Source organism: Gracilinanus agilis, chromosome 1 (assembly GCF_016433145.1).
Source record: "Gracilinanus agilis isolate LMUSP501 chromosome 1, AgileGrace, whole genome shotgun sequence".
NCBI classification, from domain to species: Eukaryota; Metazoa; Chordata; class Mammalia; order Didelphimorphia; family Didelphidae; genus Gracilinanus; species Gracilinanus agilis.
In genome coordinates this window covers 396,402,713-396,419,799 of record NC_058130.1, presented here as the reverse complement: position 1 = coordinate 396,419,799, position 17,087 = coordinate 396,402,713, and the positions used below count along the sequence as shown (strand labels likewise).

The 17,087-nt window shown below is 35.3% G+C and overlaps 1 protein-coding gene across 1 annotated transcript in view; it reads left to right on the top strand.

The window, feature by feature from the left end:
• DCC (DCC netrin 1 receptor) overlaps positions 1-17,087 on the top strand; it is a 941,371-nt gene that overhangs the window by 775,155 nt on the left and 149,129 nt on the right. The window contains 2 exon segments of the mRNA XM_044681552.1: positions 53-191; positions 9,738-9,845. Of these exon segments, the coding sequence (XP_044537487.1) occupies positions 53-191; positions 9,738-9,845 (247 nt within the window).

The window sequence follows — 17,087 nt, the reverse complement described above, 5'->3', positions numbered from 1 at the left end:
TGTTGTTGGATTTCACAGTGTTTCTACTTGCTTTTTATCCCCTCTTGTATAGTCAGCAGATATAACATCGCTGAGTCACACAGCAACAGGCCTTAAACCCAACACCATGTATGAATTCTCAGTCATGGTAACCAAAGGACAAAGGTCCAGCACATGGAGTATGACTGCACATGCCACCACATATGAAGCAGGTATGTTGTCAAAGAGAATATTTGAATGATTTGCTATTTATAATGTTCTCTAGAATTGGCCAGCATGGACATCTACAGAGGATGAAGCCACCATAGATACCTTGTAAGCAGACTTTAGTGAAGACATGGAATTGGTGAAGCTTGAACACAAGCCAAACTGGAGCAACAAAATAATAATGGAGTAATGATGATGATGATGATGATAACTAGCATTCATATAGTGCTTTAAGGTTTATAAAGTTATTCATAAATATTATCCCATGTACTCCTCAGGACAATTTTGTAAAGGAAAGGTTATTACTATCCCAGTTTTATAGGTAAGGAAACATACAGAAATAGAAGTTAAATGACTTGCCTAAGGTCACACAGTGAATAAGTGTCTGAGGCAAAACTTGGATTTTGGTCTTCCTGACTCCAAGTCCAGGACTCTAACCCCCAGTTTGCATAGTTGCTTCAAGGAGAGAAGATAGATTCAATTTTTGGATAAGTTCTCAAGTTTATTATAGGAGGTACAGAAAATCCTCATCTTATCTCCTGAATCTTTCTTTGCATTTGTACTTTGTATACATAGATTTCGGTCTGTTCACAGTTGCCTAGCTAATGTTTAGTAGCTCTGGTTTACTTTTTATAACAGGTGTTTAGTTTTACAGAGGTGTTTCTTAGGAATAAGAGAGAAAGGGAAGATTCATTCCCCTAAATTCTAACAGTTTTGTCAGAGATGTGTAAGGATTAAAATATGGGTTTTGTTTAAGATTTTCAAATTTCATCCATGTACCAGTCCTATCAGAGTAAGCTCTCATTGTGGTTAATAATGCCTCTCAAGTCTGGCATAGTCTTGTGTAATCCTCCTCAATGTTGAGGTTCCATTTTGGGTCTTACAGAGGCTAATGAACTGCTCTCCTTCCCTGAGCCAATTGACAAAAGAGATGATTTTATTTTTCTCTCATTCTGTCAAAAAGGCTCTCTAGCTTTTTAATAATCACAATTGGGTCATCCTCAAAAGAAGGATATTTTGTTTGAATCTCTACTCTTATTAAAGGTGGGTACTTATTTTAAGGGTAATAGGCCAGTAACTGAATTATTTTTGGTTTCTGCCTCTTGTTTTTTTGTTTGAGTTGCCATAGAATAGGTAATGGATCTAGGTGGGGAAATAGGTCAAGTGGGAGGAATTTGGATAGATTTAGGGATAGTTAGAACAGGATGAGGAGGAGTTGACGTAGATTTAGTATGAGCAGAATTGCATGGAGAAAGGCTGGATAGAGACTGAGTCAGCTCTAATGATGAGGGAGTGTTGAAATCTGCCTTCTTACTCTGGGGATTTCTCAAGCTTTTCTCATTGCTTTTAATGTAAGCCTTGAGATCCCCCAAACTGTCTTCCAACTTCTTAAGGTCACTCGAGTTATTTTCCTTGAGATCCCCCAGACTCTCCTCCAGCTTCTTTTCAAGGTCACTCAAGTTATTTTCTATTTTTTCTTCAAGGTGAGTTTTTAGTTCAGCAAAACTATTATTCTGTTTCTTCCTGAGGAGTAATAGGCAAAATGCCAAGTTTCCTATCACTATAAGTATGGCTAAAAACAGTGCTATATAAAGCCACTGTGTAATATTCTGTTGGATAATAAGCCATTTTAGATATACAAGAAACAGCATCACAACTTGAACTAGACTAATCAGAATCATAGTAAATCTAATTATTAATTTTGTTTGCAGTTCTACTTTCTGTCTATGGTGCTATTTAACATAAAGGATCAATAGCTGGAACAGAATTAACTGCTATGAACTTTACTTAGGAATAGTTTCAGTAAAAAGTAAAGAAACTGATCAGAAGATTGAGGGTTCATCCCTCCTACCTGGCTCGCCAATTAAATGTAATGGTTAAATTAGGAGATTTGACAAAACAGGAGAGCTACTTTTTAACAATTCAAGTTTTAATAAGAATATAGTAGAGTAGTAAATTAATATTATCCCCTTTAAGCCAGAGAAAAGAAAACTTCTAGCAGCTTTTAACAATTAACAATTTAGTTTAATTAAAATAGGTATAGTAAAAGAATATAATAAAGTGACTACAGTAAAGGAGAGAAATATAGGAAAGAGATAGAGAAAAAAAATTTCCTAATGTCTATACTAGTTATCCTATAACTATGTATAACTACCTATAATTACTACCTAAACTGCTTATATCTACCTATAACTGCCTATAACTATCACTAATTGCCATTAAAGAAAGTCCAGCTGATCATCCTTCAGCTTAGCTCACCAGGAAGAATCAATATATATATTTCCCAACCACCAACTAATCACCAACCCAAACCACCAGCAACCAACCCCACAATGACCAACTCAAGCCCAGCAGCCAACTTCCCCGCAACTGCCAGCCCTAATTGTCAGCAACCAACAGACTGACTAACTGATGCTGGCAGCCCCTTTTCTATCTCACTTCTTGTATCTATGGTTCCTCCTTTCTGTCTCTATGGTTTCTACTTCCTGTCACTGTGGGCTGGTTAATCCCTACACATCTCTGCAAATCAGTGTTCCCAAACTTTTTTGGTCTACTGCCCCCTTTCCAGAAAGAATATTACTTAGCGCCCCCTGTCACATACTATAACCACCCCCTTACAGTTATTCACCACCCCCAAATGCACCTGTTGCCATCACTGCCTCCCTGGATCACTGCAGCACCCACCAGGGAGTGATGGCGCCCACTTTGGGAATCACTGCTCTTGATTAAATATGTAAGCACTAAAGGAAGTTGGAATAAAGAAGCAATTGGAGGACTGAATTAGTTGAGGGAACATTTCCTCAAGGAAGTGAGATCTGATGACTGATGTGATGGAAGATGGAACATAGAGGAAAATAACTAGATTGACAGATGGAAGCTTGTGATTTTTCCTTGACTCAATATGGCTATTGTTGTTACCTCTACCTCCAGGAAGCAGGCAACCAATACATAAAGAAGGGATATTGTTTATGAACCTCCCAGGCTGTTAGAAAAGGTTCATGTTGACCTATTACCAAGATAACTGCTCATTCCTAATTCTTAGAGACCTCGAACTCCTAGGTGAGCCCAAGAAGTCAGAGTAATTAGGGGCAGATTAACTAAAAACCAAAAGTAACCTTGTAAGAATGTACCTGAAATAAGCATGTCTTAGGATGAGAGCAATTACTGTGGTAGTTATTCCTAAAAAATAAATAAATAAAAAGTTAACTACCTACTACTGCCACTTTTACAGCCTAAGTGAAACTTACCCAAAATTACTCCAACTGGGGATATAAACTAGAGATCATGTTTTCACCTCCTCTCAGTGGCAACAGGATGACACTTGAAAGCCTCATTCAACTCAAATATTTTAAATTCAGGTTAATGAAACTCACTGAAATTTTACCAGTTATATTTACTATGGTCATAAATATAAAATTCATAACCTTAACTCAATAGTGATGTGAAGTAGTTGGCATTTATAGTTCATGGAAAGTTGGCCTCCAAAGAAGACAGGTATTAAAGTACTTTATTATTGGGTTTGCAGCTGTATATCATTTGTGGGGAATGAAACTATGATATTTACTAATTGTGTGTTTTTTTTAAAATAAAATTACTTTCTCTGATATAAGATGAATTTTAAAAGCTATGAATGGTCAACTGTGATTTTCTAATCATGGTTCTGTTATTTATTATTAGAACAAAAAAATGAAACAGTGGTCTACAAAGATCAGTATTAAGCATATGTATGAGATACCAAGTTTTTGATCATGATTAAGAAATAATCCATAAGTATCTAGAGATATAAATGAAAGGAAGAAATGTATAAGTGGAAAACCGACTGAGCTACTGAACTTTGAAATAGTTAATAATTCATAATCTATACGCAATAGAGAAATTAATCAACTCATCAATTTTAGATAATAATGTACAGACTTGTACCTGGGGAAATCCAAGTGGAACAACCTGTTTCTAGTCTCTCCCCATTTCAATCTATTGTAAGCAATGCTGTCATATCAAGTTTTCTAAAATAATTTTTGTCATTTAATTTTCCTATTCACAAACCTTTTATAACTTCCTGTTCCTTACTGAATTAAGTCCAAAGTGTATAGTCTGTATGTTCAATATTTCCCACAGACCAGACCTTACTTACTTTCAGGTTCTCTTAATAATAACCTGTTCACATATGATCTCAAACTGAGAAATTTTCCATGTTCTGGTGTCCTACTAAACAGATCTGCATTCCTAAGCCAAGTGCTTTTTTTATGTAAAAATAAACTAGGAGTAGAGATATGTATCCATCATATTTCTATATCTGCTAAGGCTTTTTTATCATATTCCCCCAAAGCTAGAATTAGTCCCTGAAATTCATCACAAAGATCAATGTGCCCCAGTTTGGTTGTTTGGACACAGACTAGGTGAGCATGCTCTACCTTTTTATCATTCCAGCCTCTCTAAATGCAAGGGTTCCTAAGAGGATACTCTGAAGCTTTTAGAAATCTACATCCAATGATCCCAAACTAATGTTCAAATTATCTAAGAATCAATGTGTCTCCACTTGCTGACACTCACTGAGGCCCCATCACATAGTGACTGATATTCCCTCTGCTTCCATCCATTCATGGAAATCATGATTTGTCCCTCTTCCACATGGGCATTCAAAACAAATATTAATTTTCAATCCTAAATTCACCCAAAATTTTTACCATATACTTCATCACAAACATTCAGAAACCAGCTGTTTTAGCCACACCTACTCTACCTAATAATATTGGGAGAATATCTTAATCCTCTTTTATATTCTTGAGAAAAATGGGAAATCCATTGCTATGAGTAACTTGGGAGCCTGTTCACTTCAGCATGCAGGTTTCATTCCTCTAAATGAACTCTGCTCATGACTAACTTCTTTACTTGCTGTCTCTGAAAAAAATATTTACCCTTCCTTATTTTTATATCTTTACTTATGAATTTAGTATATCCTTGTGGTCTTTCCTATCTACAACTTATCAAATACCTAGTCAATCTCCTTACCTAATAAACTATCTTTTTTTCTCTATTGCTGTGACTCTTTATTATTTAAATCCTTGATAAGTGACTGAACATGCACTGTCTAGTACTTAGATTCCGTAGATTTTTTTTTTCTGTTCTACTCGAGCATGAGGAAACCTTTGATCTAAGCCTAAATTATCTTTGAATCCCCTAAATGTATCTCATATTAATGTATAGTTTATACAGATTCTAGAATTATTTTTTAGCTCTATTATGTCCACAGTAGCAATACAGTCTACTGGAAAAAAACATTGAACTTAAAGTTGACCTAGATTTTTATCTTTGCTCTGTAGTTAGTGTCAAACTCAGTGAACCTCTTTGTCTCACTTCTTTAAATCTACCATTTCTCATTTCAATATCATGCCACAAGATAAAGTAATATAAATATCAATGATGAGGAAAAAATGAGCAATTTGTTGTCTTCTTTTTAAGTCACAATCTTGTTTTAGTTGCATATGGATATCCCGTAGAAATAGACACATGAGAGAAATTCAAAGTAGCAAAATTGTTATTTCAATCTTATTAGTAATAAGTGAAATAGTTCAGGCCCAGTCTTTGGCAAAAAAACATTATATAGAATCTTCCTATTGTTCACTCATTTTCAACTCTTCATGACCTGGTAGACCATAGCACATCAATGATGAATATAAGATTTTTTTGTGGGGTGGAGGGGGCAAAGATACTGGAGTAGTTTGCCATTTCCTTCTCCTATTGATTAAGAGAGATTAAGGGATTTTTTTCCAGGATCACACAGCTACTAAGTGTATGAGATCAAATTTGAATTCAGGTCTTCCCAACTCCAGACCCAGCACTGTATCCACTAAGTCACCTAGCTATCTCCAATATAGAATTTATCTATCTGTTATTTATAGATACATATATAACCAAGAATGATAGATAGGTGGCAGGGGATTTTTGTAAAGATGAATTGGAATCAGGAAGACCTAAGTTTTGCCTCTGATATTTGTCAGGGATATGACCATGAATAAGTCACAATCTCTCAGTGACTCAAGTAAATTTTCTAAGGCTAAAAATTATAGAAGAATTATTAGTCCATATCTTATATTGGTGAAATCACATCAGATAAAAATAAAGAAATGAATAAGAGAATAAGATCAGTAAGAAAGAGATAAAAATGTTTAATCGGCCTTGTTTGTTGGCATCTTATAAAAGCATGCATAAAAGTTTATTATAATACCTCACTTCTTTAATTGGATGATTCATTTTTTACACTCAAAAAAGATGAAGTTGAAGGATCATTTTATCTTATTTTATGCCTTCATCTAGCAAAATGAGCTGGCTCATCACCTCGGAGCTTCTTTTTATCCAGTCATCAACTTGGTTTTTAATATAAAGAAGGAAAAAAAAATAGTGCATCCTGACTAGTTTGAAAGGCTCACACAGCCTTTTATCTAATTACGAACATGAACTAAAAATTTTTTGTTATACTTTTAATAGCAGATAAATGCCAGGAAGTTCATGGCTACATTGCATCCTCCCATAGGTTAGCCCAGCAACTTTCTTGAATTACTTGTTTGTGTTTCTGTCTCTGGTAATCCCTTCTTTTAAGAGAGCATTGTCTTCAATGTTATCTTTTGGTGACAGGGTTGCTTTCCTATTGGTAACTTTCCCTGGTCTGGAGTCTTCATTATCATGCATATAAGCTCTTAGCCTCCTTCCTCAGTAATCTAGAGTTGACCTAATTTATTATTTCTTATATCTCAGGAGGTCACATTACATAACTCAAATGGATGTGACTGAATAGGAACAGTCTTAGGTAGCATTGGGCCCTGAGATGACTTTGAGAATCAAGTATTTAAGCTCTAGATTGGGGGGCAAGAATAAATTTCTGGATAAAAAATAAAACTCTGTGATTGACAGGTCTTATATGCTTTGAAAACAAAGCTTTATACAGAGTCAGACTCAAAATCAGAATTAAAGATCAATCAACAAATATATTTTAAGAGCCTACAATATGCTAAGCACTATCCCAAGTGCTAGAAATAAAACAATTCCTTATTTTAGGAAGTTTGTATTCTAATAGGATAAAAACATGTACATGTATAATAAATGTAATACATTTCCAAGTAGGTCAAAAGCAGATCTAGTTTAAAGGGGCACTGGGTGAAACTGGGTCTAGGATTTGATTTCACTACCATGTATAGCTCATAAATAGTCAAATGTCGTATATGTGGTGGGGGAGCAGTCAAGCAGACAGGTTTAGAGGACATGGGGGGAATTGGGCAATCTTTGTTAGAGCCATACATTCTTGGGATGTCAAGAAATGGCCTATGTTCCAATCTGCGATGGTTAGGATGGCTTATTACACTATGGATTGAAAAACATGTTAAATTATGGAGAAAAAGAGGGAGAATGAAGTCCAAAATTTATAGTCTGTATGTTCAATATTTCCCACAGACTAAACCTTACTTACCTTTCAAGTTGTTTCTCTTACTAATAACCTGTTCACATATAATCTCAAACTCAGTCATTTTCCACACTCCGATATCCTACTATACTATATCCCGTCCCTAACCCAAGTGCCTTTTTTTTTTTCATGTAAAAATGAACTAGGAGCAGAGATATGTATCAATTACATATCTATATCTGCCAAGTCTTTTTCATCATATTTCCCCCAAATGAGAGTCAGACCCTGAGATTCATCACAAAGATCAAATATGCCCCAGTTTGGTTGTTTGGACACAGACTAGGGGAGTATGCTCTAACTTTTTATCATTCCAGCCTCTCTAAATGCAAGGGTTCCTAAGAGGATATTCCGAAGCTTTTAGAAATCTACATCCAATGATCCCAAACTAACATTCAAAATATCCAGGAATCAATAAATCTTGACTTGCTGATTCACTCACTGAGATGCCATTACAGAGTGACTCATATTTCCTCTACTTCCATCCCTTCATGTGGAATCATCTTTTGTCTCCTTTTCCACACAAGCACTCAAAACAAATGTTAAATCTCTACACTACAATCACTCAAACTCTTTGTCATATACTTCAGCACAAACATTAAGAAACCAGCTTTTTTCGTCACCCTTACTCTACCTAATAATATTGGGAGTAAGAGACAAGAGAGAGAAGGAAGGGAGAAGGACAGAGAGAGGGGAGAGGAAAAAAAAGGAGGAAATAGGAAAGAAAAAAGAAGAGAGGTGAAGAAGAAGGAGAGACAAAACCCAGCATGATATAGAGCTAAGAATGCCCAACTCTGGTCAGAAGACCTGGTTTTAAATTATTTCTGTGATATTGATTGATCTTGGGTCAAGTTGCTTCATCTCCTTGAGATTCAGTTTCCTCATTTGTAAAAGGAGAGAGTTGGAATAGAATGTCTCTGAAATTGCTTCTATCTTTAAATCTATGATCTAGTAAAAGAAAGAGGAGAATATATGTAAAATATCAAGTCAAAGACAATTGTCCTGGGAAGATAAAACATATTGCGTTGATGATCCCAACTTGAGAGACCAACAATTTTCAAGAGCAAAAGGGATATTTAATATCTGTCATTTTTCTTCATGGTTAAACCACGATAGATTAACAGATTAAGTGTTAATTAACAGATTAGGTAGAAATCCTACCTTTATCTATACCTCCTTGGCTGCTATTGCGTGCAAAGTAGACAGCTTGTCTACTTTGTCATCCTGAATCTGCCCTGCTCTGATTAAACTCTTTTCTTCTTATTTATATTTTAGTGAATAGTTTAGGATCAGAGATTTAGAGCTAAAAGGGGCCCCAGGAGACATCTAGCCCAAATCTTCATTTTACTTATGAGGAAACTGAAACCCAGAAAGCTTAACTTATTGGAGGTTGAATAAATTTCCCAAGTCATACAGGCATTGACAAAGGTCAGGGGTTTGAACTGGGTTTCCTGACGGACAAACCAGTGCTTTCTATTTAACACATTGCAACCAAGACAGCTAGGTGCTATTTCTGTTTAAAACTACCAAGTCCTAAAGCACCAATAAATGAACTTCCAAAAGGAATAGAGAGTGGAAATGAAATCAGAAGACCTGGGTTTTACTTCCATTGCTGTCACTTACTATTTCTATGACCTTGAGTCTCAGTTTTGTCATTTGAGCAGGTTCCCTCTATGTCTTTTTCTAGCTTTAAAATCTATAATATTCTAAGTGGTGGGTTAGAATAGATTCCATTTTTTAAAGTATAGGGCAGTGAATTAATCTATATGCTAAAGAGGTAGGGAGCCAGTTACTTATAATTGCTCTGAATTTTTCAGTGTAAAAATCAATTAAAAACACTTCATTGCTGTGTGCTCTGTTCCATAAAAGGAATACTTTTTGCTTCCATGGAATACCCTGACTATTTCTCCTCACTTAGTTTAAATTCAGACATGGCAAAGTAGGAGAGGAGTGGAGGGGAAAAGAAGGAAGGAAGTACCAAAATGAACAATACTGTACTTGATCAACTATTGGCAAAGCAGAATTATTTGACAATCCCACAGGTATTTGTTTTCTTTCATTCTCAGTGATAAAGCTTTGTTTCCATCTGCTTTTGCAGCTCCAACTTCTGCACCTAAGGATCTGACAGTCATTACTCGGGAAGGGAAGCCTAGAGCTGTCATCGTGAGCTGGCAGCCTCCCTTAGAAGCTAATGGAAAAATTACTGGTAAGTAACACAGTGTTCATTCATTCCCAAATCTGGCCAGTTTCTTTTCTTCCAACCTCAATGTTTACTTCAGCACTGTATCCATATCTCCTTTTGAGTGTTGATTTCTCTCACAGGCTATCCCAGAGCACTCTTACTCCTTTCTCCTTTTTCTTCCCCTAACCAGAGCTGGGCCACTCTAGCATCAAGTTCCATTTTAGAACTGATTAAAGAAAGTGGATAGAATGAGAAGAGCACATGCCCTTTTTTGCATGTATGTGTATGTGTGTATATGTTTGCTTTTGCTGAATATTTCTACTCTTCTTTCTTCTTTTAAATTATAAATCGTAAAGAATGGAGTTTAATAAGGAGGAAGAGAGTGAAAAGGATTCAGGGGGAAATGTATTGATTTAAAAACAAAAAATATATAAAATATATGTATATTTGTATATATGTATGGGGGCACAATATAAGACAAGTACATATAGATGTACATAATTATATATATATAGTATATATACCTATAAATGCAAATGTATGCATGTATAAACAAAAATAATTATATATGTCCTAATGTATATACAATTCTTATTGTTTTTACATCACCTACATTTCTCCCTTTACGTCTTTCTTTCCCTCCTTCCATTCAGAGTTCTATTTCTTATATTAAAGACTAAAGAAAGAAGAGGGGAAACATTCAGTAAAGTGAACCAACATATGACAAAGAGTCTAGAGTTACAAGCAGTATTCTTCTCAACACTGTAGAAGAAAGGAGTCGGCAGAGGAGAAGGGAATATTTTTTCATATCTCTTCTTTGGGGTCAAGCTTAGTCATTATAATTTTGTAACATTCAGTTTTGATTGTTGCGTTGTTCTTTCCATTTACATAGTTGTCATCAGTGTTTTCCTGGTTGAGTCAATTTATCTAAGTCTTTCCATACTTCTCTCTATTCATCATATTCATCATTTCTCATGGCACTGAAATATTTCCTCATGTATCACAGTTTGTCAGCAGGTCCCCAATCAATGAGGATCTACCTCATTTCCACATTTTTGTTATTACAGAAAAGTGCTGCTACCTCTTTTCTTTGTCTGAAGAAAAAAAGTACACTAATATATCTTTTAATTCAAAGCTTCTATGCCAGAAGGGTCCTAATATATGTAGTTCAGTGATTAGAAGTGTTAAATAATTAGTAGTTAGTCTAAAAATGATGAAATATGAAAGATATTTAATAACCACATATTTTAGCATTTTATAAGGAGAACAGATTTGTTGTTACAGTGGTAGCTCCTTAGTACAAATTTAAAGTCACAAGACTCAGAAAAGACTTACTATTGACTGACGAGATTTAGCTTAATGAATGTTTCCCAATGGCAGTTTTTATTTGGCCAAATATTGCTGATAACATCAATTCCTAATTAAAGCACCCATTAGAAGCCTATAATGTTAATTTAGTATGAAAAAATATAATAGCGTTCTATCAGGAATTTTGCATTTAAATTATCACTCTAGGCTTTTAATAGATGTCTCCATAGCATATAATTATTATGAAAAAATATTGTACAATTTGAAATGTGCACATTATAGTCTAATTAACTTGAACCACTGGGTTAGGCACATGCTAGTGCCACTTTTTGTTTCCATAGCAGAGGTAATCTGAAGATAGTGCCATTACATGCTAACAAAGTAATGAAAGTATTTGAAGATGGTGATATGATTTTATGGAATGTGGGTCAGCTGATAGACTCATCTTCATGCTACTATCCTCCAGAATTTTACAAAATGAAAGAACACTGTAATGTGAAAATTTAACTTGCAATTTAAATGTAACTTGAACACTTGTTTTCTCTAAGAAATCCCTCTTTCTACAATCACCAAACAGATTTCTCATTTGAGCTGTCAGATTTATCAAAAGAGAAGCATAAAACCTATTCACATATCATGTGCTCAGTTGTCAACATGCTAGGCATTTTGAAGATTAAGCGAGTTCTTTCCATGTTTTTTTTTTCCTTTTAATTTCAGTTTCTTCATTCTTCATTGTTGTTTCTGCTAGGGTATATGTGTATGCATGTATAAGCATGAGAGCTGTCACATTATCTTCCTTCTTTTCTTTTTTCTTTTTCTTCCCATTCCTCCTCCTCCTTCTCTTCTTCTTCCTTCTCCTTCTCTTTCTCTTCCTCTTCTTCCTCCTCCTCCTCTTCCTTCTTCTTTTTCTCTCTCTCAACATAGTTTAAATCAAGGACAGGACTAGAATCTAGGTTTCCCTTTACTCATTACATTACAGATCTCTTGCATGTTATAAATGGTTATATAAAAGCATATGGAAAATTAGTAGATACCAAATTGGTTAAGAATGAAGTGACCTTGACAAGCAATGGTATATGCCTTCTTCGGGAAGACTTTCATGAACCTTTACCCCATCCCCCAATCCCACATCTTCCCTTCTATTACTGTCTTCAATCTACTGCACACTTACCTTGTACCTCACTAATTATTTATATATTTCCTCCTCCATTAGAATATATACTCCTTGAAGGCAGGAACTTTTTTTTATTTTTAATTTTGCCTTTCTCTGTATCCCTAGTACTCAACCCAGTGCTTGGCAGATAGTAAGAGTGATTTACTGATTGTACCTAAAATATAGGTTCTGCCTGAAAAGTGACATATATTCTATCAAGGAACAAAGTTACCAACCAGAGTGTTCACTTATTCCTGATATTGGTTGCCTTGGATTCAACATAACTGATAGAATGCTTGGAAGTCAAACAGTGATTTTGTTGAGAGAATAAAAAAACAACAACTTCAAACCATGAAGTATAAATCTATACAATTAAATCCTGCCTGGTGAATTTATATTACCTGGTGTGAAAAATCTTATCAGCATATATGTGTCCCCTCTATTTTCACATTGTTCTCACTACTCAAAACAAGTTATTCACACATAGTGAAGAAATGTAATAGCTATGGTAATGTTTAGGAATAAAAGGTGATACATTCTACTTTTCTAAGGCCATTTTAAATGGGACCCAGTTTTTCAAAGAGAATATGTTTATTCCTTTGAAGTATTGTGATTACATATTACAGAAGAGGCCAGAAAATATGCATGATCAAACTGGTATCCAGGACTTCTATTCTTCAATACAGAGATAAACTATCGCCAAGAGAAATGGTTAGGAAAATTATCATGATTCCCTATCTTTAAGCAAAGATTTCAGGTTTTCTAGGTTACTTCCTCATCCTCTAGTCTAAAATTTACAGAAAAGTTTGGACAAGTCACTAAGTTAAATATGTTTATGTCTGCCCTCTTGGGGACTTTATTCCTTTTTTTGTGACATTCTTGGGTTTTTTGTATATTTCATATTGGACAGTGCCAGACTCCGTTTTTTGTTTGGTTGATTTGTTTGCATTTGTTGGAATTTTATTAAAACAGGGGAATCAGTTGGCCAGTTGGTCAATAAACATTTATTAAGTGCCTACAATGTGCCAGAAACTGTGTTAAGTGATGGGGATGGAAATACCAATAAAAAAAGGGATAACCTCTGAACTCAAGAAGGTTACAATCTAATGGGAAAAGACAACCAAACAAAAGGAAATCCCCCCCACAAAAAAAAGCAGATTAGGGAAGTGAAGAAGAGACCTAACAAGAAGGCATAATGAAGTAGTCCATAGAAGTCCATAAGCAATATAGCTGATGGGAAGTGGAGAGAAAACTGTGCTGGGCCTCTTCCTGAAGTGGAACTTAAGGAGATTAAAAATCTATCTTTAGAATACCTTATTTCAGGAACATTAACCAGAACACTGACAATTTTGTAACACTGCAGCTGAGTACAGCAAACTCAGATATAGCAATGAAGGTATTTACAATGGTATGTTTTGTAAGCGAATAATGTCTAAAATACACCTTTATCATGAAAGAGGGGTTAGAATTATTCTAGGTAGTTCCAGGAGATGCAAAACTTGGATCAAGGTAGGGAAACTGCAAGGAGATAGCTCACTATAAAGGAGAACTTTTTTCTGAAATACTTTTATAAGCATTCTAAAATACTTTAGAATCTTTTTATACTAAAAATATTGAATACAAAAAAGCTTTTTAAAGGGGAGGGGAACTATGACACCACCTGAGGTACAAGTTCAACATCACTGAAAGTGTTCAAAGAGAGGCTAGCTGATTGATCATTGTATGATTGTAGAAGGGATCCTATCATTCAGCAAGAGACCACATTCAGTGATAAATGACTGAATGATAAGATACTTACAGTTCTGGTAAAGGGCTGACTTGAAAATAATTTTAAGAGACAGACAATACTCATTAAACATAGTGTGTATGTAATCCAATCTAGAATTATGAAAGTGAAGGCAATCCATAATGATCTAGAGGTTGCCATTGCCTAAATTCATTCATTCTAATTCAGGCAAATTTGGGGATATTACTCTAAATCTCTCAAATCACTGGATTAATGATCATTAACTAAGTGACTACCAACTAGCAAACTGGTTGCCAAAAAAAGTGAATACAATCCTTCTTTAATTAGGGAAAGCAGAGGCATTTCTTGGCATGAGGGTAATTATTGTATGTAGAATATCATGACTAGAGCTGTAGATTATACATACAAATAGTAGATTTGTTTCCTAGCCTCAAGGAGATTGTGATTTTAGGAAATTGCTATTATTTGATAAGGAGAAATAATTGTAGCATCCTCTGGCTTTCTACTCTCTTTCATCCTAGCTATCATCCTCCTATACTTTCCCCATCTATTTGTATTTATAAAAACCCTTTCTTCTGGAAGACACTTAATTCCTGGTCACCTCCTCCATAAAAAGAGTGGTTCTCCTCTCCTACCCTTGAATCTCTGGCCAAAAGTAAGGGACAATCTTTTCAACTCATTCCCACTTCCAGATCCTGCTTTTGATGCCATCAATTAACAACCACTTTGCCTCTGTGATTCATTCCATACATCTTTCTCTCTCAATCTAAATCCTTGTTGCTTTAATCAACTGGATTTTACGTTGTTCCTTTCTCAAATAATTTAACATTAGGTTTATAAAGTTCATCCCCTACCTCCATGATCTCAAACCACAATTTGCCTCTTATATCAAAATCTCCCACCCTTCTATACATAGTTTCCTCTATATTCTCCCTCTTCCTAAGCAGATTTATTCTCCCTTTGTGTTTTCATTCCTTCATAACTCTCTCTTCTCCCATTCTATCAACTCTACTTGACCTCACATTTTTCTGTTCACAGAACTGATCCTATAGAAATGATCAATACAATATATTGTCCTCTGCCTTTGAATTTCTTATGCTCTCATCTTATTGCCAAATCTCAAATTTAGTTATTCTGAGACATCCATTTTCTTCAGTTCTTCAGTAGTGCTGTTGAACATAGATCAAATAAGTCACATAACTGGGGACAACTAGGTGGTATGGCAAAGAACCAGATCCACAGATAGGAGGTCCTGGGTTTAAATCTGACTTTATATACTTCCTAACTGTGTGACCTTGGACAAGTCATTTAATCCCTATTGCCTAACCCTTGCTCTTTTAACTCAGAACCAATATATAGTATTGAGATGGAAGGTAAGGATTTTTTTTAAAAATCACATAACTGTGCCAACTGGATCTAGTTCCAGTTCACAGTATTGTCCTTCAGCTAGTTCTTCATTAGTTCATCAGAATAACCTTAATTTTGTCTTTTTTGTCATACTCCTGGCAATATGTTCCAAATATTCTCCTTTAAACTCAGTCCCTTAAGCATTGTCTTTAAGCAGAAAACCTAGGTTCACCCTTTTTAAAGAAATTCAGGGATCATCTTTTAAAATCATTTTTTTTCTCTTTTACTCCATACTTCATCTATATAAATTGTTTTCTACTCTCTTGTTTGGTCTAATCTCTGACAATTATGTGACTCTTCTTTTTGTAAAGGTCAGCCCTTCTTCTTGAATGCCTTCTGTTTCATTTTACCCCAACTACTCTAAAAGGTGGTTCCATTATAGATTCACTCTCTCTCATCTCACACCTCTCCGTCTTTATTGACTTTACTGACTCCATCCTCATTTCATATATATATCTATATCTATATCTATATCTATATATATATATTTACAGATGTCTATTATCCCTAAAATATGTTCCCTTGACCCTGCCATTTCCTAAAATTATAATGCAAGGATTATATCTCCTTTCACAGGTAAATCCCACAAGAGGGGTTATCAGCAGTCCCTCCCTCCACTCTTTCACCTCTCATGTATTTCTCAACCCTTTTTTGAAATCTGACTTCTAGGCTCCCAAGTAACTGAAACTGATTTTTTAAAAAAATTCTCATAATTGCTAAATCCAAATGCTTTTTCTCAAACCTCATCATCTTTGACATCTTTGCAGCTGCTAATGATCTCTTCCTCCTAGACATTCTCTTTTTCCTTGACTTTTTTTTTTTTTAAACCCTCACCATCCGTCTTGGAGTCAATACTGTGTATTGTCTCCAAGGCAGAAGAGTGGTAAGGGTAGGCAATGGCGGTCAAGTGACTTGCCCAGGGTCACACAGCTGGGAAGTGTTTGAGGCCAGATTTGAACCCAGGACCTCCTGTCTCTAAGCCTGACTCTCAATCCACTGAGCTATCCAGCTGCCCCCTTTTCCTTGACTTTTGTTTTTAAAAAAGCTTTTGAGAAGCAAAAATGTGTATAAAAATTTAGGAAGTATAAGTATCATCTTTCATACTATTTTACTTATATATTATGAGTCTGAAATGGTAGCAGAATGCATAATGGGGAATCCCTAGTATATTCATGGCACTGTGCAGAGTGCTTTACAAATATTATCTCACTTGATACTCACAACAGGAGTTATTATTTATAGGGGGCCATGCCTCTATATGATTTTTTGGGGTCCTGAGCGGCGTGGTGGCATAGGATGGTTAAGGCAGGAGAAAGAAAATGAGAACAACTAGACTAGTGGTTAGCCCATGCTGTTCCAAAGTCTGTGGGCTTGGGAGTTTATTATATACTGGTTTCAAACAAAGAACACAGCTATGAAGGGGTAACAGATCATACATAACCCATTAAAGTCTAAAGAGTAAAGGTATAAGTACCAAGACAATGGCCAAATTCCAACCATCAATTAGTAGGGATAATTCTGGGAGAGGAAATATTTTTATGGAGATGCTCACTTATTGAGTTCTATCTTCCAGGATTATAGGCACCTGGACAAATAAAGTCAAGACTAAAAGCGCCATACTTATCTAAGTAATGTTTGTTAGGGTTCAGGC